The sequence below is a fragment of the Microtus oregoni genome, unplaced genomic scaffold (genome assembly GCF_018167655.1).
Source record: "Microtus oregoni isolate MIOR12 unplaced genomic scaffold, Mior012 000046F_ref0000063, whole genome shotgun sequence".
NCBI classification, from domain to species: Eukaryota; Metazoa; Chordata; class Mammalia; order Rodentia; family Cricetidae; genus Microtus; species Microtus oregoni.
In genome coordinates this window covers 10,855,537-10,875,330 of record NW_024543220.1, presented here as the reverse complement: position 1 = coordinate 10,875,330, position 19,794 = coordinate 10,855,537, and the positions used below count along the sequence as shown (strand labels likewise).

Genomic DNA, 19,794 nt, shown 5'->3' with positions numbered 1-19,794 from the left:
CGGACGCGTCCGCGAGGGGCGGAGCCAGCCCCACTTCCGGCGCCCGCGCCGCTACCGATTGGCTCCGGGCGGCAGCACTCGCTCCCGTGGGGCGCGCTGGCGTCCACCTGGGATCGGCTTCAGGTGCCGCCGCCGGCCGTGCCGTCGCCCTTCCCTGCCTGAGGGTGATGACTGCGTCATCAGACGCGGCCACGACACTGTTGCAGCCTCTCCGGAGGGCTTCAGACGGGCTGCCCCGACGGCAGAGCGTGGAGAAGGTGGAAGCCAGGGCTGGGAGCTTTGAGGTAACCAGCTCTTTGCTCTAAGCCCGAACTACTTTTTGTTGTTTTTTTCGAGACAGGGTTTCTCTCTGCAGCCCTGGTTGTCCTGGAACTCGCTCTGTAGACCAGGCTGGCCTCGAACTCAAAGAGATCCCCCTGCCTCTGACTCCCGGGTTCTGAATTAAAGGCGTGCACCACCACTGCCCGGCTAAGCCTAGACTTCTTAAGCTCGCCGCGTCTGGGTGGCCGTGGACGGGTAAGAGGCGCTGGGCTCCTGAATGAGGAGGGGCAGGCGCTGCACCGCGCTGGGCTCACCCTGTCCTCATCTGCTCTAAAGTGCAAACCCTGTCCTCTCATGGAGCCCAGAGGAACCAAGAGAAAAGCAGAGAAGACAGATGTGGCGGAGCCTTGGAACCAGCTCCCGCGTCCACTGTCCTCACTGCGCACGGAGCCTGCTCTGTACTCTGGCCCCTTCCCCTTCTACCGGCGCCCTTCCGAACTGGGCTGCTTCTCCCTGGACGCCCAGCGCCAGTACCATGGAGATGCCCGAGCCCTGCGTTACTACAGCCCGCCCCCTATCAACGGTCCAGGCCCCGACTTTGACCTCAGAGATGGGTATCCTGATAGATACCAGCCCCGGGATGAGGAAGTCAAGGAGAGGCTGGACCATTTGCTGCGCTGGCTTCTGGAACACCGACACCAGCTGGAGGGGTGAGCGAAGCCCTGCGCGCAAGCTCATCTGCCCGCTTTTAGCTCCTGAAGTGAGGAGAGCCAGACGGGCTTTTAGCAGGGACTGTAGCTCACCTCAGCCAAGGCTTCTGTCAGACCACTAGCCCCAAACTCTTCCCTCTCAGGGGTCCGGGCTGGCTGGCAGGGGCCACAGTAACATGGCGAGGACACCTGACAAAATTGCTGACCACGCCGTATGAGCGGCAGGAAGGCTGGCAGCTGGCAGCCTCGCGGTTCCAAGGGACACTGTACCTAAGTGAGGTGGAGACCCCGGCTGCTCGGGCTCAGAGGCTAGCCAGACCGCCCCTCCTGCGGGAGCTCATGTACATGGGCTACAAATTTGAGCAGTACATGTGTGCAGGTGAGAGCTATCCCTGGTGTGCGGCCCCCCTCCCCTCTCTCAGAGGTCGAGAGCCCCTTCCCCTGCTGCTGCTGCTTTTCTCCTTGCACAGACAAACCTGGAGGCTCCCCAGACCCCTCCGGGGAGGTTAACACCAACGTGGCCTTCTGCTCTGTGCTACGCAGCCGCCTGGGAAGCCACCCTCTGCTCTTCTCCGGGGAGGTAGACTGCATGGACCCCCAGGCCCCATCCACACAGCCCCCCGCCTGCTATGTGGAGCTCAAGACCTCCAAGGAGATGCACAGCCCTGGCCAGTGGAGGAGCTTCTACAGGTTCAGGCCGGTGGCCAGGAGAGCCTGGGATGGAGAGGGAGCCTGGGGGTGAGGGGGAGGAGGGTCCTGCTGACCCTTTGCCTCTCCTGTCAGACACAAGCTTCTAAAGTGGTGGGCTCAGTCATTCCTCCCAGGGGTCCCACATGTTGTCGCCGGCTTCCGGAACCCAGAAGGTTTCGTCTGTTCCTTAAAGACCTTTCCTACCATGGAGATGTTTGAAAATGTCAGGGTAAGGCAGGGCATCACGGCTGCCACCTTAGGTCCAGTGTCCCTTGCCATCTGCCTTCCTCTCCCACCCCACTGTCCTCTGCCTCTTGTGCCTCCTCCAGAATGACCAGGATGGCTGGAGTCCCTCTGTGTGCATGAACTTCTGTGACGCCTTCCTTAGTTTTGCCCAGAGCACAGTTGTCCAGGATGACCCCAGGTAAGGACTTGAGGTTTGTGCACCACCTCTGGATCTCAGCTCGGTCTCTGGCTTCACCCCACACCTCCATCTTCCTCCAGGCTTGTTCACCTCTTCTCTTGGGAACCTGGTGGCCCAGTCACTGTGTCTGTCCATCGGGATGCACCCTATGCCTTCCTGCCCACATGGTATGTGGAAGCCATGACTCAAGACCTCCCGGCACTCTCAAAGACTCCCTCCCCCAAGGACTGATGCCTCAGGGGACACACCAGTCTGGACTCCCTGCAGATAATAAAAGCAGGTTTCTAAGCAGGTGTCTTGGTGCGTCTGAGTACAGCCATCCCCGCCCAATACTCCAAGCTTTCTCCTTTGCTGTTTTATTACTCGCTTTTGCCCAACACGCCCTTTACTGGGTGTAGAGGCTGGCTGCAAAGACAATGTCCCGCCGCAGCAAGGTGGCTGCCGTCTCCATCTTGGCGCCCAGCACGGGCTCCCCTACCAAACGGGCTGCTCCTCGAAGCGAGCGGCACATCTCAGCCAGGCGCTGGATGCAGCGGACCACTAAGCCTTCTGGGGTCCCTGAGAGCCCAGCCAACTCAGAGAAGGGCTATGGGGAGAGCAGAGTGAAGGCTAAATGTGCCAGGCCTGAACAACCTTCCCCAGCCAGCCACCTGCCAAACCCAGGTACTTACCATACCCCGAGCCCACTCATACACAACTTCAACCAGCCCAAAATTCAGCTCTCCCACAAATTCTTCCACTGTCTGGTTCAGGCCACAGGCCACCTGAACCTCACCAATCCGCTTAGCCACAGCTTTGACACGCTCCACCCCCTGCAGATAGTAAGGAGAGGTCAAGGCCCCTGATCTGGAAGAGGCTATGCACACCTTGGGAGACACTTACGGGGACTGGGTAGGGGGAATGCGGTTAGGGATGCACAAGCCAAGAGGGGGGTGATGGCCCCCACCTGTTTGAGGGTGCTTGGGAGCTGATCCCCAGGGTCACCGGGGCTCTGGCAGACCAGGCCGGAGAGCAGAGCTGCAATCTCCTCTGGTCGCAAGGTGCTCAGCGCATTGTCAAACATGAGCTCTGTGAGGAGCAGCTCGTGGCTGCTCATGGCGCAGGCCACTCGGCCTGCCAGCTTCACTGTGCCCGCCTCATCCACATAGCCCAGGGTCCGGAGCACCTACAGGAGAGGCGAGGGCTGCAGAGCCTGACTGCCCTCCAGGCTTCCCCCACCTCATGCCCCGCCCTGCTCTTTCACCTCTACACGCTGGTGGTACTCGGGGAGCAGCAGCAGCGACTGGTCAGACAGTAGGAAGCTCAGCCTCTCCATTTCCTTCTGAATCTGCCTTCGCTCCCGCAGCTTCAAGTACTAAAGAAAGCCACAGCAGAGACCATTAGCTCCTCAGCCCTCAGCGGGGGTACACAGGGTTGAGGGAGGAGTACCCAGACCATAGGGACCAGGGAGGAAAAGCTGCCTCAGCTTGCTACCTGGGCAGGGAACCGGGGGCTGTGCACACACTGAGCCCCCCGGATCAGCTCCTCCAGCTTCCGGGCCCGGAGCCCACCTTCCACCACTGACACATCCTTGAGCTGCAGGTCGTTGACAGGGTCAAGCGTCGGGGGCCCTGATGGATGGGCCTGAGCCAGACGCAGCAGCTCCTGAACTGCAGTGGTCACAGCTGCAAGGGGAGGGTCCTTCCTGAAGGGGGAGCAGGTTTGTGATCTGGACCAAGAGGCGTCTTTGCCACAGGAGCCCCTCTTGCTGAGGACACCCCTCGGCTCCCCACTGCATGGTCCCTTTGTACGTACACACCCACTGGGGCGTGCCCCTCCCTGGAAAAGGTTCCCCAAGTCTCTGACCTGAATTTTGGTTGCTGCCTCTTGCTGAAGTCCTCAGAGATCTTCTCCCCGTTCACCCGGAGCACTTTGGTGGAGATGGCAGCCACATCTCCTGGCTGGAGCTTGGCCACGGTGTGCTCACAGGGCCCTGGAAAGCCAGTCAGGTCAGACTTCGCCATGGCCCAGGCATCCTGTTCACACCACCACAAGGAGCTCACCTTCAGGCAGGAACAGCTTGAAGCCCACAAGGTCGTCTGGGTAGGGCACATCTGGAGTGGTTGGCCCCTTGTCCCGTGGGCTCTCAGACACAACAGGCTTATCACACAAGACCAACGTTGTAAACACTCTGCTGGTGGTTGAGGAGACCTAGAGGAACAAATGTGGACATGGTATGCCCACCCTGGACAGGGGTCTTGGGGACCAGGCACAGAGACAGGCATAAAATGATGACGAGCGGAAATGAGCACACCTCCGTGGGGGTGAGGACCCCCCTTGTCCTCACCTGCAGGATCACGCCTAACGCATTGTGATGCTCCTCGTTCTTCACAACTACCATCCTTCCCGTGGAGAGAGATTTCAGCCCGTTCACGGACTCCATGATGCGTCGCTGGAGAACAAGACAGGCACAATTGACATGGGAGATGTGAGACCAGGGCTCTGCCAGCCACTGTCCCTCCTACCGTCTCCCCAACACCCCCACTCCCTCACCTGGATCATGTTGCGGGTCTCTGTCAGCTCCTCCCCCCAGCTGTAATACTCAGGCAGGTCAGCCAGTTGTCCAGTCACGTCAGGTTCCTCCAAGGCCCCCAGCCTCTTGGTGAGTTCAGCCAGAGCCTCCTCATGGGCCTGAGTAGAAAGGGAGGGGGGGGCTGTATCCAATCTGAAAGCCCAGCCTGCTCTCCTACCCCACCCCAGTGGCCCACCCACCTCTCCTGGCCGGCTCTGACCTGCTTGCTGTGCTGGCCACCCTAAACTCCTCACCTTGCTGTCCTTGCGGGATGGAAACTCTGAGAAGCTCCTCTTCATCATGTCCTCCACCCTGAGGGCGTCCACCCGCAGCAGGTTGAGGATCATAGTGTACGTGAGGCGGAACTGGGACTGAAGCTGGGACGGCTTCCCCTGGAGCCAGAGAGTGAGAAGGGGGACCTGCGTGCCCTACCCGGAGGGACGGCTTCCCCTGGAGCCAGAGTCAGTAAGAAGTGGGACCTGCGTGCCCTGGCCATATTCTGGTCCCAGCTCTGCAGCCAGGAGGCCTCAAACCAACCCCCTGCTCACCTCAGGGAACAAAACGAAAGACCTGGACTCCCAAAGGCCCCCACTGGGTGCCATACCCACAGTGGCAGCAAAGCAAGAGGAAGTGATGTCCCCTGGGACTTGCTCGATTTTTTTGTTTTAGGTTTTTCGAGACAGGGTTTCTCTGTGTAGCCCTGGCTGTCCTGGAACTCGCTCTGTAGACCAGGCTGGCCTCAAACTCAGAGATCTGCCTGCCTCTGCCTCCCTGTGCAGGGATTAAGGCTAGACTTGCTCCCTTCTGACTGCTCCCAGGAGAATGAACTCATCAGAAGAGAGGAGAGTTGGGCTAAGGGATCTATCTGGTGCCGCAGCTACACCCAGCCCGGCCTCCTCCGCTCTACCCACCATCATCATGCGGTGTAGATCTGCCATCTCAGGCACTCGGCCCTTACAGAGCAGGATGACTGTACCCGTGGGGTCCAGGCCCCTGCGGCCCGCCCGGCCTGCCATCTGTACGTACTCCCCAGGCAGCAGGTCCCGGAAGGTGGAGCCATCGTGTTTGCGCATGGAGTCAAACACCACGGTCCTCGCTGGCATGTTTACTCCCATGGCAAAGGTCTCGGTGGCAAACAGGACCTGGGGCAGAAGGGGAGAATGGGTCAGCAAAAAGGTCCTGTCTATGCCCAGCTCAGGCAGAGCTCACCCCACCGGGGAGCCTCGTCTTAGGAGACCCACAGTGCAGGCATTTTCCCTCACACTGCTTAGCCAGCTACCTAGTTCTTTAGCGTCCACAGCCCACCTCCATCCCCAGCTGAATCGCAGACTATTTGGCTTTGTGCTTGTATAATAGCTCACACAAACACAGCTATACATCTGAGTGTTGTCTACTTTCCACGTCCATCCGTGTTCTTGTCGTCTTAGCAGTCACTGCTTGTGACTGAGGTAGTGATTCGTCTCTGGGAGGATACCCCTACATTTACCTAGCCACTGTCCCAGTGGAGGGCATTCTGTTTGTCAGCCAGTCTTTCGACCCTGGTCCCCCAGGATATGGGCTTGAGATCTGACCCTGTCATCATAAGCAGGACAGGAGAACAAAGCAACGCATATGTTCCCTCACAGACCAGGCCGAGTTTCTCTGTAATAAATACCCAAGAACGGCCCTTAGTGCCAAAAGGTATACTATATTAAATCTGCTTAAATAGTGCCGAGGCAGAAAACCGGCAGCGCTTGAATACCAAACACTGGCAGACTGGCAAGAGCCCACATCTCTGGCCACATACGCAGTTAGCGAACTTCCTGAGTGCAGCAGTCCTGACTGTACCGTTAGCTGTGTTTCCTGAGAGCATTCCGGTTTGCGTCTAATTAGTGACTTTTCCTACGCTCCCCCGCTGTAGAGGTCTCCCAGGACCACCTGAGCTGTCTCCTGTACATCCCCATTTAGGGTTAAGATGAGAAACCTAGAGGTCACTAGGGTTCTGAAGCTGGAATTCAAACCCAGGGCCCAGGTTCTTAACCACTGCACTGTCCTGCCTATGTCTTAGCCCTCTCACCCCCGCTCACCTTGACCAGCCCTCGGCTGAACAGCATCTCCACGATCTCCTTAAGGATGGGCAGGATGCCACTGTGGTGCACACCCAGGCCCCGGCGAAGGAGCTCTGACATGTGCAGGACCTGCAGCGGGGAGGGGAGCAGGTCAGAGAAGGTGTAGGAGGCCCCCTCGGCAGGGGCAGGTCCCCCACCCGTATCTAGAGGGACGCACCTGGGGTAGCTGTCGGTCAGAGCCTCGGAGCCGTGCAAGGCAGCGCTGCAGGAAGAGGTGGATCTCGCTCTTCTCCGAGCTTGTAGTGAGATCCAGAGAGGTGAGGCCTGAAGCCTGCTCATCACAGCGGCCTCGGGAAAAGGTGAACACGACCACAGGCAGCTGAGCCCGGGCCCGGAGGGAAGCCAGCAAGGACAGGTACACCCCTCGGTCCTGAGGTTATGTGGAGGTGGGAGAGAGAGTCAGGGTTAAGTAGGCTTTTGTAGAGCAGGATGCAGACCTCAAGTCCACCCTTCCCAGCAGGGACCTGGGCTGACTGCTGCCAGTCCTCACCTGTGCAGGCCCCCCCTGGTGCGTGGGCTGTTTGGCCCCAAAGGTCTGGGCATGCTTGCTCATCCTCTCCTTCTTGGCCTCCACTGCAGCATAGTACCTGAGCACAGAGCGAGGGCGTGAGGCCCAGCACAGGCCCAGCCATGGCACCCAGCCCTGGACTTACCCCTTGGTGTGGAAGGCCCCTCGGGAGTCCAGCAGCAGGAAGAGCTCCCCCTGCGTCTTGGGGCTGTTTCCTGTGAAGAGATAGTGTTCCAGGGGGACAGGACGGGCAACTGTGCTGATCACAAAGATCTGCCGCCGCTTCAGCCTCCTGGAGGGAGAGGGCTGGTCAGAGAAGGCGTGGGAGGAACCCACAACTTCATCTCCACATTAACTCCACTGGTTCAAGGTCAACCTCTGCCCTGTCCCAGCCTCTTAGGACCGTGGAATATGCCTGTCCAGACGGATGGCTCCCACCATCCCATCTCAGCATGCAAAAATGTTCTGGGGCCCCAACCTCAGGCTGGGGGTGGGGTTCGGCAGCCACTCAGGTGCGGCTATTTCCTGGCTCCATAGTCTGACCCCCTCCACACTGCAGTGGCCTGAGCGCCCCAACCCCAACCAAGGAACATCGTGGTCCTTTTCTGTTGGGACTAATGAATCCTGGCCTTCAGCCGCTCTTCCCTGTCTAGAGCCTCCTAATTGAAGTTACTAGAAGCTGTGCCTAGCTAGAGGATCAGAGGATGGGATTTTCACCTGTTGGCCATTGGCTGCAGGGTATTTAAGTCTACATGGTGTTAATAAAGGGGGGCTTTGGTATCAGTGTTAAAAGGTCTATGTGTCGGTCTGTCTCTGCGTGAGTATTCTCAACCTCCAGCCCCTTTCCCGAAGCTCGGCGAACTGAGGTCTAGCGCATAGAGCACACTTTTCAGTCAAGCACCCAGGCCACACATCTCACCCAATCCAGTCAGCAAACTCCAGGGCGTTGGGGACGGTGGCACTCAGAAGGATGATGGAGACGTGGTCAGGGAGCATGATGAGCACCTCCTCCCACACGACCCCACGCTGCACACATGTCAGCAGAGGAGACAGGTCAGTCAAGGAGCAGAGACAGAAAGGTCCTCAGGGTATGTGGGACGGGGCTCTGTGATGAGACCCACCCACCACGCACCTCAGCATCGTTGATATAGTGGACTTCATCAAAGATGACCCACTCCAAGTCCCGGATGACATCTGAGCCGCTGTACAGCATGGAGCTGGGGAGAAGCAGCGCCAGGCTGACTCCTCAGCAGCTGTCTACCCTGCTTCTGCAGGGGTGCTCACCCCTAAACCCACCTGGGAGACCCCTCTCACCGAAGGATCTCTGTGGTCATGATAAGGCAGGAGGCCTCTGGGTGCAGTTGCACGTCCCCTGTGAGCAGCCCCACGTCCCCAAATGTGTTCCGGAAATCCCGAAACTTCTGGTTGCTCAGGGCTTTGATTGGAGACGTGTAAATGGTACTGGAGACAGGGCAGATAGTCAGAGGCTCTTTACAGACCCACAGCTGGGGCACCCCCCTGCTCGCCGGAGTGCCCCTCACACTGACAGCCCTCCTGCCCGCCGGAGCCCCCACCTCACACTGACAGCCCTCCTGCCCACCGGAGTCCCCCCCCACACACACTGACAGCCCTCCTGCCCGCCGGAGCCGCCCCTCACACTGACAGCCCTCCTGCCCACCGGAGTCCCCCCTCACACTGACAGCCCTCCTGCCTGCCGGAGCCCCCCCTCACACTGACAGCCCTCCTGCCCGCCGGAGCCCCCCCCTCCACACTGACAGCCTTCCTGCCCACCGGAGTCCTCCCTCACACTGACAGCCCTCCTGCCCACTGGAGCCCCCCCCCCCTCCACACTGACAGCCCTCCTGCCCGCCAGAGTCCCCCCTCACACTGACAGCCCTTCTGCCCACCGGAGTCCTCCCTCACACTGACATCCTGCCTGCCCACCGGAGCCCCCCACACACACTGACAGCCCTCCTGCCGCCAGAGCCCGCCCTTCACACTGACAGCCCTCCTGCCCGCCAGAGTCCCCCCTCACACTGACAGCCCTCCTGCCCACCGGAGTCCCCCCTCACACTGACAGCCCTCCTGCCCGCCGGAGTCCCCCCTCATACTGACAGCCCTCCTGCCCACCGGAGCCCCCCCTCACACTGACAGCCCTCCTGCCCACCAGAGCCCCCCCCACACTGACAGCCCTCCTGCCCGCCGGAGCCCCCCCTCACACTGACAGCCCTCCAACCCTCCTTCATGACACCAGCCCTTCCTAAGCTAGCCCAGGTCATCATCTGGCCCCGTTTCTCTTTCTCTCCTAGACCTTTTCATTTCTCTCTGAACCCCATCCCGGCCTCTCTCCTGAACCTCCTATCTAAGGGATAAGGTAGAGGGGAGGTTCAGAAAGGATGCAGGAGGAGGGCAGGCTGAGGAGCCACGTGTACCGGGTCATGTGTTTCTGGGCCAGGGCAATGGCGTATTCAGCCACCACTGTCTTCCCGGCGGATGTGTGAGCCGCAACAAAGACAGAGTCGTGCTGCTCCAAGTGCAGGATGGCCTGCTTCTGAAACACATCTGGCTCAAACGCCCACTGCGCGAGAGAAAACGGACAGGGCTCTGTGACAGGGCCCCTCTACCTGCCCACAGGTACCCGGGGCAAAGAGGAGAAGGCCAGTGCAGGGCTGGGACCGTATGTGGGCGCTGGAGGAGAGGGGACAAGGCTGGGCTGAGGGGCAAGGCCAGGGTCGGGGCTACCAAGAGGTGAAGTAAGACCTGGGTGCAGTACCTGGAAGGCAGGCTGAGGAATGAGACGGTAAAAATCACCTACAGGGGAGGTGACATTCACAGGTACGGCCCACTGTTCCTGGGGTGCAGGTTTGGGAGGCTCCAGGGGGGATGCGATTGTGGATGCTTCCTGGAAATGTCGGGCAGGAGTGATAAACATACAACCAGAGCGCTCCTGACTGCCACTCATGCCCAGATAGCTCACTCTTACCCTCGAACCCACCCCTGCTGCAGTCAGGACCCATCTCGCGTGCCTCCATCACCAGTAACCACCAACCTTCAACACGAGGTCCTCCAAGCTGCTTGCTCGGCCCAGGGGAGCGCTGCATGGAGAGGCGGCAGCAGTGCCCCCTCCAGGGCCTCCTGCTGGCTCACCCTCGTCCTCATCGCCTCCAGTCAGATCTAGGGGCTCCAGCAGGCGGCTGAGGCTGAGCAAACCTGGCACAGGAGCTTGGTGATCTGAGGAGCAACAGCAACCTGTCAGATTCGCACGCCGGCGGCCGGAGCAGGGCATCCCTACAAATCCCCCTCACACTCACCCTTGGGGGCAAAATCCACGCCTTTCTTGAAGCCAGGTGGGACAGTGAGAAGATCTGAGGACCGGACCAGAGGGACAGCATCAGCCACCACGACATCGGCCGCCCAACTGTTCCGTCGCATGACAGTCACAGCGCTCTGCCGTGTGCACAGCACCTGTGGCCACTTGTTTCAGGGGAACTAGAGAGAACAGTTTTCCCCTTTCCCATAGTTCACGCATGTACAGGACGGCTAGCTAGCAGCAGCCTGCTGGGCCCTCCCCAGACATGGCCACTTCACCTAGCAGCAGCCTGCTGGGCCCTCCCCAGACACGGCCACTTCACCTTTCTCAAAGTCTATCTCCTCCTCAGCTTCCTCCCGAGTGCTCAGATCTGTCATGGTGGGCTCATCCATCCCACCTGGGGAAACACGGGGTTCGGCATCAGCAGGGACCCGTTCCCTAGACACGAAGACACTCGCTTCTACCCCCACCATGTACAACTTACCAGGCCAGAAAGGGTACTGTGTTGGGTTGCCCCATAGTGACTGGGGGGCTGGCCCTGGAGGCCGGCGAAGGGACAAGGAGGTTGTGGCCGACAGGTTTGTGTTCTCCAGCAGGACCTGAGACAAGAGGTTGGAGTCCCGGTGAGACCCGGTCTGCTCCGACCTGTGCTCCCAGCTTTGTCTCTTGTGGTCTCTGACCTCTCACCTCCTTGTAGCCCAGTATCTGGCCTGTGGTTGGGTGTCTCTGGGCCTGAAGGTCGGATGGGACAGGAGCCCCCAGAGCAGCCAGAAGAGACCAGGGATCCCTCTTCCTCTGCCATTTTCTGCAGAAAAGGAAAGGAACTGGGGAGTCAGCTTCCTTGCCATCCCTGCTCCCTTTGGGTGGTCCACCCCCTAGCTGGGCCCTGCAGACTCCTCACCGAGCTGAGTGTTCCACACCATGCAGAGGAAGCCAGGCGGGAGAGGAGAGGAACAGCTGCTCCGCTTCCTGCTGTAGGTCAGGGGCACAGGGAGGGAGGCCGTGGGGTAGCTGGGACAAGGGCAAGGTGAGAACCATTAGGAACAGATAAAGTGCAGGCAGAAGAGGCGACGGGGATTTGTGTTTAGATCCCATGGTGGATGTCTCCAGCAGAAGCCAAGGCGATCAGATGAGCAAAGCCCGAAGGCTAAGCAAAACCCACCTGCAGCTGAGGTACCTGGGACACTGACTAAAGCAAACTATGCATTCCGGACGCATGGAGGCCAGACACAGCCATTTGCGTTCCTATCTTAAGACGGTTTCGCATACCCCAGGTTTGCATGCGACTTGATATATCACATACATCATGTATTTTCATATATATATATAAACATGACCTAGAACTAAGGGGTGACAAGCATGCAATGCCACACTTGAGTGTCACCCAGGTCTTTGTGTACGCCAGGCAAACACTATCCCAACTTGGCTACCCACTCAGCTGGGAATCTGCATTCGGAATGACTCTGTAGTAGTAATAGCATGTGACTATATACAGGGATTTGTGTAACATGTGGGTATGGGCACACACACGCTACAGCACGTGGCAGCCAGAGGACGACTCTGGGGCTGGCCCTCTCCCTCCTTTACACGCATCTCATCAGGCACACATGGCGAGCACGTTATCGACCGAGCCGGTGGTTCCCAACCCTGCAGTACTACTACTGCTACTTCCTAAGTGGGGTTCTGTTACCGTTATGAATTGTTTGTTCTGGTTTTTCTCAAGACAAGGCTTCTCTGTAGCTTTGGAGCCTAGCTCTTATAGACCAGGCTGGTCTCCAACTCACAGAGATCCGCCTGCCTCTGCTTCCCGAGTGGAGTGCTGGGCGTGCGCCGCCACTGCCCAGCCCTGTTATGAATTGTAAATATTTGAGATTCAGGATATATGATATATGAAACCCCTGTTAAAGGATCATTTGCCCACCCAAGGTGTTGAGAACCTCTGGGCTAAGCCATTCCTAGGTCTTCTTTTTCTTCTTCTTCTCCTTTTTTTTTTTTTTTTTTTTTTTTGTAGATGAAGTCTCACTATGAGGCCCTGGCTGGCCTGGAACTTGATAGGTAGACCAAACTGGCCTCCAACAAGGTTTCTCTGTAGCTTTGGAGCCTGTCCTCGAACTAGCTCTTATAGACCAGGCTGGCCTCAAACTCAAGAGATCCGCCTGCCTCTGCCTCCCAAGTGCTGGAATTAAAGGCGTGCGCCACACCCGGCTTCAGATTCAGAAGCTGAAAAGCGAGGTCTCAGCCAAGTGCCTGGAGGCATGCAGAAAGAACAAACTTCCAAGGAGGAAAGTCACGCACGAAAGCGCAGTTCTGAGAACTAGTCTCCCACTGGAGCTCCTGGAGGCTGGGGTCTGTCCAGCATCGGCTAGGAGCCCAGGTGACAGTGTCCAGTCACAGGAAGGTGAGGTCCTGGAGAGGGGTCACTTTTAACCTCCCGGGTCAAAGATGAGACTCAAAACTCACTCACAGTGCTCTGTGGAGCCCCAGGCACGTTCAGCAGCTCCCAGTGCCCAGTGCAGCCCACTTCCAGAGCTCCAAGGGGCAGGTTCAAGGGATCGGGGGGAGGCAGCACTACAGGGGAAAGGTCACAGGTTAGAGGTCAAAAGTCATGCCCAGCTGCTGCTCCGCTCCCCTCCCCTCCCATACCCTCCCCCTCACCGAGTCTCTCTGTGTCCAGCATCCTGAAGCCGCGACAGCTGCCTCGCAGCCCGGAAACGCAAAGGAATCACGGAGTTGGCCCCGCCCCGAGATGGGCGGAAATTCCCGACACGCCCCCTCCCTCCACCACTCCCCGCCGGGAGCGTGGGCGAGCGCGACGCCGAAGCCCCGCTCGGAGCAGGGCAAGGCCGGGCGGAAGTCGCTGCGGCTCGCCGCCTTGGTTACCGCGTGTCCCGCCCCTTTACGTCATCGCCGCGAGCCCGCGCGCAGCAGCCCGCGCGGCGCCGCGGGAGACCGCGGGTCCGGGCGCCGCCCCCTCAGGTGAGGGCTTCGTCTCACATCCTTCGCGCCTTCCCTGCGCGGTCCCCGGTTCTTCCTCCTCCTCCTCTGGTCGGCCAGATAGCGCTGCGCGGGCCTAGCCGCCTTCTCTGCCCACCGGACCCCGAGGTTGGCTGACCTAACCCCATTGGGCATGGGGGTCGGGAGCCATCGCCTTGGCGTCGCAGGGAGTGCTTTCCCTTCTCCGGGCTGAGGTACCCCAAGGCTCTGGTGTCTGGACCTTGGACAGGAGGCTGGACAGCAGCCGCGTGGAGACAAGGGGTTAGGGCAAGGCCTGAGGCTGGGTAGGCGGGCCTGGAGGTCGGGGTAAATACAGGATGGACAGAAGTTGGACGACGTGTGCATTTTGAGTGGTGACGGTAGAGAATGATGTCTTGGGTTCTGCCCCTGCACCAGGAGCCGACATGTTGGTGATACCTCCCGGGCTGAGCGAAGAGGAAGAGGCGCTGCAGAAGAAATTCAACAAGCTCAAGAAGAAGGTAAGGGAGTAGGGCGGCGGCGCAGCCTTCTGCAGACTCGGAGGAAACCTGGGTGAGTGTGAGGGGATGGGGCGCCCCTTCTCCTGGCTCATACCTGGAGCACACGCCTGTGTAGCTTCTCCAGCTTTGTCAAGCCTTTTCTGTTCGGTCCCCCATGGACCGGTCATCCATCCTGTGGTTTGAGTACCACCCAAGAGCTGGAGGTGGTCACATTAGGATTCCCAGTTCCATGCAGTGCGTTTTGAACCATCAGACAGCCAAGCTAAAGTCACCATCCTGTCTGATCTACTCCCCTCTCCTTGCTTTTAGATAGGACCTCCTAAGCGTCATAGGCCTTAAAATCTCTCTGGCCTTTTATCCCCTCTTCAGACAGGGCCTCACTGGATTGAAACTGTGTAGCTTTGGGTAGGCGGGAACAGCTCTGCCTAAACCACCGTTCTCTGTTCACCCCGCACCCAGCTCACTTCTGGCTTCCGTACTATTTACACAGCGAAACGTCTGTCATGTCTGCCCATGTTCTGTCCCTTCTGCCCTCCCACTTTGTCTGTTTTTCTCCTTCGAAGCAGGATCTCAGTACACGGCCTAGGTTGGTCTTGAACTCCTGGGTCCGTGTGGTCTTCCTGCCTCAGCTTCTCTGAGGAGCTGGAACTACAGGGGCACCTGATTATCTTGGTCCATCCTTCTGAGTGATCTTTTTTTTTTTTTTTTTTTTTTTTAAATATTTATTTATTTATTATGTATACAATGTTCTGTCTGTGTGTATGTCTGCAGGCCAGAAGAGGGCACCAGACCTCATTACAGATGGTTGTGAGCCACCATGTGGTTGCTGGGAATTGAACTCAGGACCTTTGGAAGAGCAGGCAATGCTCTTAACCACTGAGCCATCTCTCCAGCCCCCCTGAGTGATCTTTTTAGGGACTCCTTCCGACGAGACCCATCAGAGCAGGGTTTGCGTGGCGCTCTTGGGGGCACCCTTGTTCCCCTGAAAACTTTTCAAGGTTTCCCATCGTGTATAGAACAAAGCCCTGACATCTCAGCCCAGCATCCCTTTCGAAAAAGACAGAATTACTCACTCTAAAAACCTGTTTCCCAGAACCTTTTCTTTGCGTTTGTACCACCTTGCTTTCTTCGTCTAAAATCTCTCTGTGTTGGTAAATCCCACCCAGGTCCCAGTTTGATAGCCGCATAAGCATCTGAGACTGTTTGTGTGCGTTCAGCTGCGTTTGATTAGTAATTGATTATTCTTGGCTGGGAGTCTAGTCGTTATATTTCCTGGATTGTGCATTTCTCAAGGGTAGGAACTAGGCACTTCAGTTTTGTACAACTTCGTGAAATACGCAGAAGAAAGGTGGGTCAAATCCTCACGGAAGACATTCAGGGCTTCTCTGCAGCTGATATCGTAGGGCTTAGGTTTGTTTCTATTTTACGTACGTTGGTGTTTTGCCCACGTGTATGTCTGTGTGAGGGTGTAGGAATTGGAGTTACAGTTGGAAGCGGTCACATGGGTGCTGGGAATTGAACCTGGGTCCTCTTGAAGAGCAGTCAATGCTCTTAACTGTTGAGCCATCTCTCCAGACACAGGGCTTAGGTTTTTGTTTTGCTTTTGTTTTTGTTTTTCAACTTCCAGAACGTGAAACTAGAGGGGCTTTGGACACCGTGGTTTGGTTAGGTTAGATATTGCTGGCGTCATGATGATGTAGGGACTAGTGCCACTCCAGGACGAGGGAACCACATGTACTCTCCCTGGAGTGATGCACACACGAGGCCAGCACCTTGGCTGACAAGCCTCTCTGCATTAATCTTTCTCCTTCCCAGAAAAAAGCCTTGCTGGCCCTGAAGAAGCAAAGTAGCAGCGGCACGGCGAGCCAGGGTGGCGTCAAACGCTGTAAGTGATGGAGATGGAGAGTTGGGGGGGGGCAGCGTGGGGCTACCCCCCACAGCCGGCATAACACCTCCCTCCCTCCCTCCCTCCGACCCCCAGCGTTATCGGAACAGCCTGTGGTGGACACTGCCACAGCAACAGAACAGGCCAAGCAGCTGGTGAAGTCGGGAGCCATCAGTGCCATCAAGGCGGAAACCAAGAACTCAGGCTTCAAACGTTCTCGGACCCTCGAGGGGAAGTTAAAGGTGAGCACCCTTGACATCAGCGAGATCCTCTCCAAGCTAGAAGGGAGATAGCTTTACGGGAAGTTAGATACGAGCAAGTTGTGCCATCCTGAGGTTTAGGGTGTTTTCCTACTTCCAGTCTCTTTTAGTCTTTTTTACTCCTTTCTCACTGTTCCCCCAGACTCAGTGATGCACTGGCCTCAGCCTCACAAGTAGCCGGGGCTAGAGGGGCATGCCACCATTTACTGCGGGAGCGTTAGGTTTCTTGTCTGTCGTATAAGGTGACTCCTTCATTTCTGTTTTCCACGTTTGCGCTTCCTGGGTTGAGAGGAGGTTTGGGTAAACCAAACACTTCCTTAAAAACAGCACATCAGGCCGGGCGGTGGTGGCGCATGCCTTTAATCCCAGCACTCGGGAGGCAGAAGCAGGCAGATCTCTGTGAGTTCGAGGCCAGCCTGGACTACAAGAGCTAGTTTCAGGACAGGAACCAAAAGCTACGGAGAAACCCTGTCTCGAAAATCAAAAAAAAAAAAAAAAAAAAAAAAAACAACCAGCACATCAGCCAGGCATGGTGGTGCATGCTTTAATCCCAGCACTTGGAAGAAAGAAGCCAAGCTCTGAGTTCGAGACCAGCCTGCTTTACAGAGTGAGTTCCAGGACAGCCAGGGCTGCACAGAAACTCAGTCTTGATAAATAGACAAAGAGACCAGCACGTCATCAGCAGGAAGTGTGACGGTAGCAAAAGAGGATCTAGCTCTCCTGGTCTGCACTAACACAGTGTCTCCCCCTCCCCAGGACCCTGAGAAGGGGCCTGTCCCCACTTTCCAGCCGTTCCAGAGGAGCGTATCTGCTGACGAGGACCTGCAGGAGGTAATGGTTTCTGTGGGGCCAGGGTTATTAACTACAGAAGGCACAGGTTTTCCAGCACCTGGGAATCTTCTTAATTGTTCTGTCTTTTTTTCCTCAGTCATCCAGACGTCCCCAGAGGAAATCTCTGTATGAAAGGTTAGAGAGACCACCATTTGGTGTGGGGTCAGTGGCCGGAGTCGTTAGAGAGACCACCATTTGGTGTGGGGTCAGTGGCTGGAGTCGTTAGAGACACCACCATTTGGTGTGGGGTCAGTGGCTGGAGTCGTTAGAGAGACCACCATTTGGTGTGGGGTCAGTGGCTGGAGTCGTTAGAGACACCACCATTTTGTGTAGGGTCAGTGACCGGAGTCGTTAGAGACACCACCATTTGGTGTGGGGTCAGTGGCTGGAGTCGTTAGAGACACCACCATTTGGTGTGGGGTCAGTGGCTGGAGTTGTTAGAGAGACCACCATTTGGTGTGGGGTCAGTGGCCGAAGTTCCTGGAAGGTTCAGGGCTGGAGTGAAATGAGCCGGCTGTAGACAGAGGTCCGTGAGAAGATGGAGCTCCTTTGGTCCTCACTGTCTGCCTCTCCCCAGCTTTGTGTCTTCTAGCGATCGGCTGCGGGAGCTGGGACCAGATGGAGAAGAAGCAGAGGGCCCCGGGGCTGCTGATGGCCCACCTCGAGGCTTTGACTGGAGCTATGAAGAACACGGTAGTGCCCGCTCCTCAGCCTCCCCTCCCCGAAGCCGCAGCCGGGACCGAAGTCATGAGAGGAGCCGAGATAGGGACCGGGACAAAGACCGCGACAAAGATCGGGATCGAGACAGAGACAAAGACAGAGACCGTGACAGAGACCGAGACAAAGATAAAGACCGGGATCGAGACAGAGACCGGGAGCGAGACAGGGAGCGGGAGCGAGAGGGCCCTTTCCGCAGTGAGTGCTCTTGGCCAGGGTGAGGAGGTCCTGCTAAACGGAGGGTGATGGGGACTCAGTAGTGACCATGATTCCCAACCCACAGGGTCAGACTCGTTCCCCGAGAGGAGGGCCCCTCGGAAGGGGAACACTCTGTATGTGTATGGAGAGGACATGACGCCCACCCTCCTCCGAGGGGCCTTCTCTCCCTTTGGAAACATCATCGACCTCTCCATGGACCCACCCAGAAAGTAAGGATGAGCATCCCTGGGGGGGATGCTGTGTGGGGACACTGGGTCCATGAACCTCCGCTGACCCCGCTTTTCTCACCCCAGCTGTGCCTTCGTCACCTATGAGAAGATGGAGTCTGCGGATCAGGCCGTGGCTGAGGTGGGGACTTGTCAGACCCCTCCCCTATCCCTCCTGCCCCCCTCAGGCTCTTCCTCCTCTCCTGATTGAGAACCTTCATCCTCAGACCCTTGTCTGGTCCCCGGGGTGCCAGCACCTGGCTCCCTGGAATACCCACCTTCTGTCCCCTCCCCTTTCGTCCCACAGCTCAACGGAACCCAGGTGGAATCCGTGCAGCTCAAAGTCAACATAGCCCGCAAACAGCCCATGCTGGACGCTGCTACTGGCAAGTCTGTCTGGGGCTCCCTCGGTAAGGATGGGGCTCTTCCTTCACCCCTCCCTACAGCACACCACTGTGGGTCCCTCCACAGAGAGCCCAAGATCAGGATTTGTGTGTAAGCAGTTGTAGAGCTGCCAGGCTGTCTGTCAGAGGGGACGGGAGGGGAGCAGGAGTCAGACTGTCCCTCCGAGCTGGAGCAGTGTGTGAACTTGACTGTGGAACTAGACCTCAAGCAGAAGGCCAGGCTCAGAAATGTGCATCTGAAACCATCAGAGATGGGAATTTTGGAGAAAAAGGTGACCCAGGACTGGTTTGGGGAATCAGATACATTAGGAAGCTGGGCTCTGTTTGTGCCAAGCACATCTCCAGCAATCCTGGCCCAGTAGGCTGAATAGGCAGCTGCAGCAAAGGAACCATTTAAAAGGGTCCATGCTGAGAACAGCCCCAGAAACCCTGGGCCATGGACCCGGGCTCTGAGAAAGAGGCAGGGTACAGGACCAGAGAGGAGGCTGCCTCTGGTCCCACAGATGTAGGGTGAAGTCCTTGGGTGGAGCCGGAATGTGGAGAGAGAAGCTGAGCAGCTGGGCTCTGAGGCCTCCTACGAAGCCTGGCGTGGCCTGTGGGCTTCCTCAAAGTGGACTGCCCACTCTGCCTGAGCAGATTTTCAGAGTAAAAGCCCTGTAGACACCAGGAAGGAGCAGACCGGCCAGTATACCAGCAAGGCCGCAGAGATGCTCTCATCTTTAGTTTCCCTGGGCTTCATGATTTCATCATCCGAGTGGCTCACCGTGATAAGGGTCTGGATTTTCTAAGCCAGCGTGAGACTCTGGCCACCAGAGGGCAGCATAGACACTGTAGGCCAAGGCTGGGCAGAGACAGGAGGACTGGAACCTCAGGGCTAGCCTGTGTGCTGCCTCAGACCTTAACTGTCACTTTCCCCCCTCCCCAGCCGTCCAGAACAGCCCTAAGGGCTGCCACCGGGACAAGAGGACCCAGATTGTGTACAGTGACGATCTGTAGGAAACCTTTGTGGATGGCTTCTAGGACACGAAGCTGGATTCCTTGTGCCTCATATGCCCCCAAGCTGGTCTCAGTAAAATCCTGGGGCAGAAGCTCATTCACCTCCTTCAGCCTCTAGTTTTTCAGTACTTGGGATGGGGTTAAACCTTCAGAAGTGGCTGTCAGTGTTAATGTTACTTTGTAGCAAGATGACCAGTGCACATCCCCTGCTCCCTTACCCCCAAAAAGATGTGGAACACAG

The 19,794-nt window shown here is 57.5% G+C and overlaps 7 protein-coding genes across 8 annotated transcripts in view; 6 read left to right on the top strand and 1 right to left on the bottom strand.

The window, feature by feature from the left end:
- Positions 1-19,794, top strand: part of LOC121435313 (H-2 class I histocompatibility antigen, Q10 alpha chain-like) — a 731,224-nt gene that overhangs the window by 250,681 nt on the left and 460,749 nt on the right. The gene's annotated exons all lie outside the window — the stretch shown is intronic.
- LOC121435272 (H-2 class I histocompatibility antigen, Q10 alpha chain-like) overlaps positions 1-19,794 on the top strand; it is a 708,503-nt gene that overhangs the window by 251,005 nt on the left and 437,704 nt on the right. The gene's annotated exons all lie outside the window — the stretch shown is intronic.
- LOC121435270 (H-2 class I histocompatibility antigen, Q10 alpha chain-like) overlaps positions 1-19,794 on the top strand; it is an 808,095-nt gene that overhangs the window by 376,255 nt on the left and 412,046 nt on the right. The window lies entirely within an intron of this gene.
- The window catches only part of LOC121435275 (H-2 class I histocompatibility antigen, Q10 alpha chain-like), a 703,994-nt gene that overhangs the window by 272,154 nt on the left and 412,046 nt on the right, over positions 1-19,794 (top strand). The gene's annotated exons all lie outside the window — the stretch shown is intronic.
- Dxo (decapping exoribonuclease) lies at positions 81-2,373 on the top strand. 2 transcript variants are annotated; one of them, XM_041634446.1, is made up of 8 exons: positions 81-284; positions 448-516; positions 598-971; positions 1,115-1,350; positions 1,442-1,661; positions 1,755-1,890; positions 1,991-2,085; positions 2,166-2,373. In XM_041634446.1, the coding sequence occupies exons 1-8, from the start codon at positions 168-170 to the stop codon at positions 2,314-2,316; spliced, it is 1,398 nt and encodes a 465-aa protein (XP_041490380.1). In that variant the 5' UTR covers positions 81-167; the 3' UTR covers positions 2,317-2,373. The 2 variants fall into 2 exon arrangements, with proteins under 2 accessions (XP_041490380.1, XP_041490381.1); XM_041634447.1 differs by lacking the exon at positions 448-516 and having other exon boundaries at positions 82-284.
- Positions 2,410-13,335, bottom strand: Skiv2l (Ski2 like RNA helicase). The gene is made up of 28 exons (XM_041634400.1): positions 13,218-13,335; positions 13,027-13,130; positions 11,464-11,573; positions 11,250-11,367; positions 11,047-11,161; positions 10,885-10,959; positions 10,564-10,617; positions 10,302-10,483; positions 10,026-10,154; positions 9,685-9,830; positions 8,567-8,713; positions 8,385-8,469; positions 8,172-8,278; positions 7,398-7,544; positions 7,235-7,331; positions 6,902-7,114; positions 6,703-6,813; positions 5,548-5,778; positions 4,891-5,028; positions 4,618-4,755; positions 4,412-4,516; positions 4,128-4,275; positions 3,931-4,057; positions 3,559-3,769; positions 3,329-3,439; positions 3,032-3,250; positions 2,757-2,897; positions 2,410-2,671 (listed from the first exon to the last, which is right to left on the bottom strand). Exons 1-28 carry the CDS (start codon positions 13,237-13,239, stop codon positions 2,471-2,473), a joined length of 3,732 nt encoding a protein of 1,243 aa, XP_041490334.1. The 5' UTR covers positions 13,240-13,335; the 3' UTR covers positions 2,410-2,470.
- Positions 13,486-19,793, top strand: Nelfe (negative elongation factor complex member E). The gene is made up of 11 exons (XM_041634477.1): positions 13,486-13,664; positions 13,953-14,035; positions 15,851-15,920; positions 16,017-16,162; positions 16,937-17,011; positions 17,109-17,146; positions 17,589-17,926; positions 18,012-18,156; positions 18,241-18,295; positions 18,461-18,563; positions 19,483-19,793. Exons 2-11 carry the CDS (start codon positions 13,961-13,963, stop codon positions 19,551-19,553), a joined length of 1,116 nt encoding a protein of 371 aa, XP_041490411.1. The 5' UTR covers positions 13,486-13,664; positions 13,953-13,960; the 3' UTR covers positions 19,554-19,793.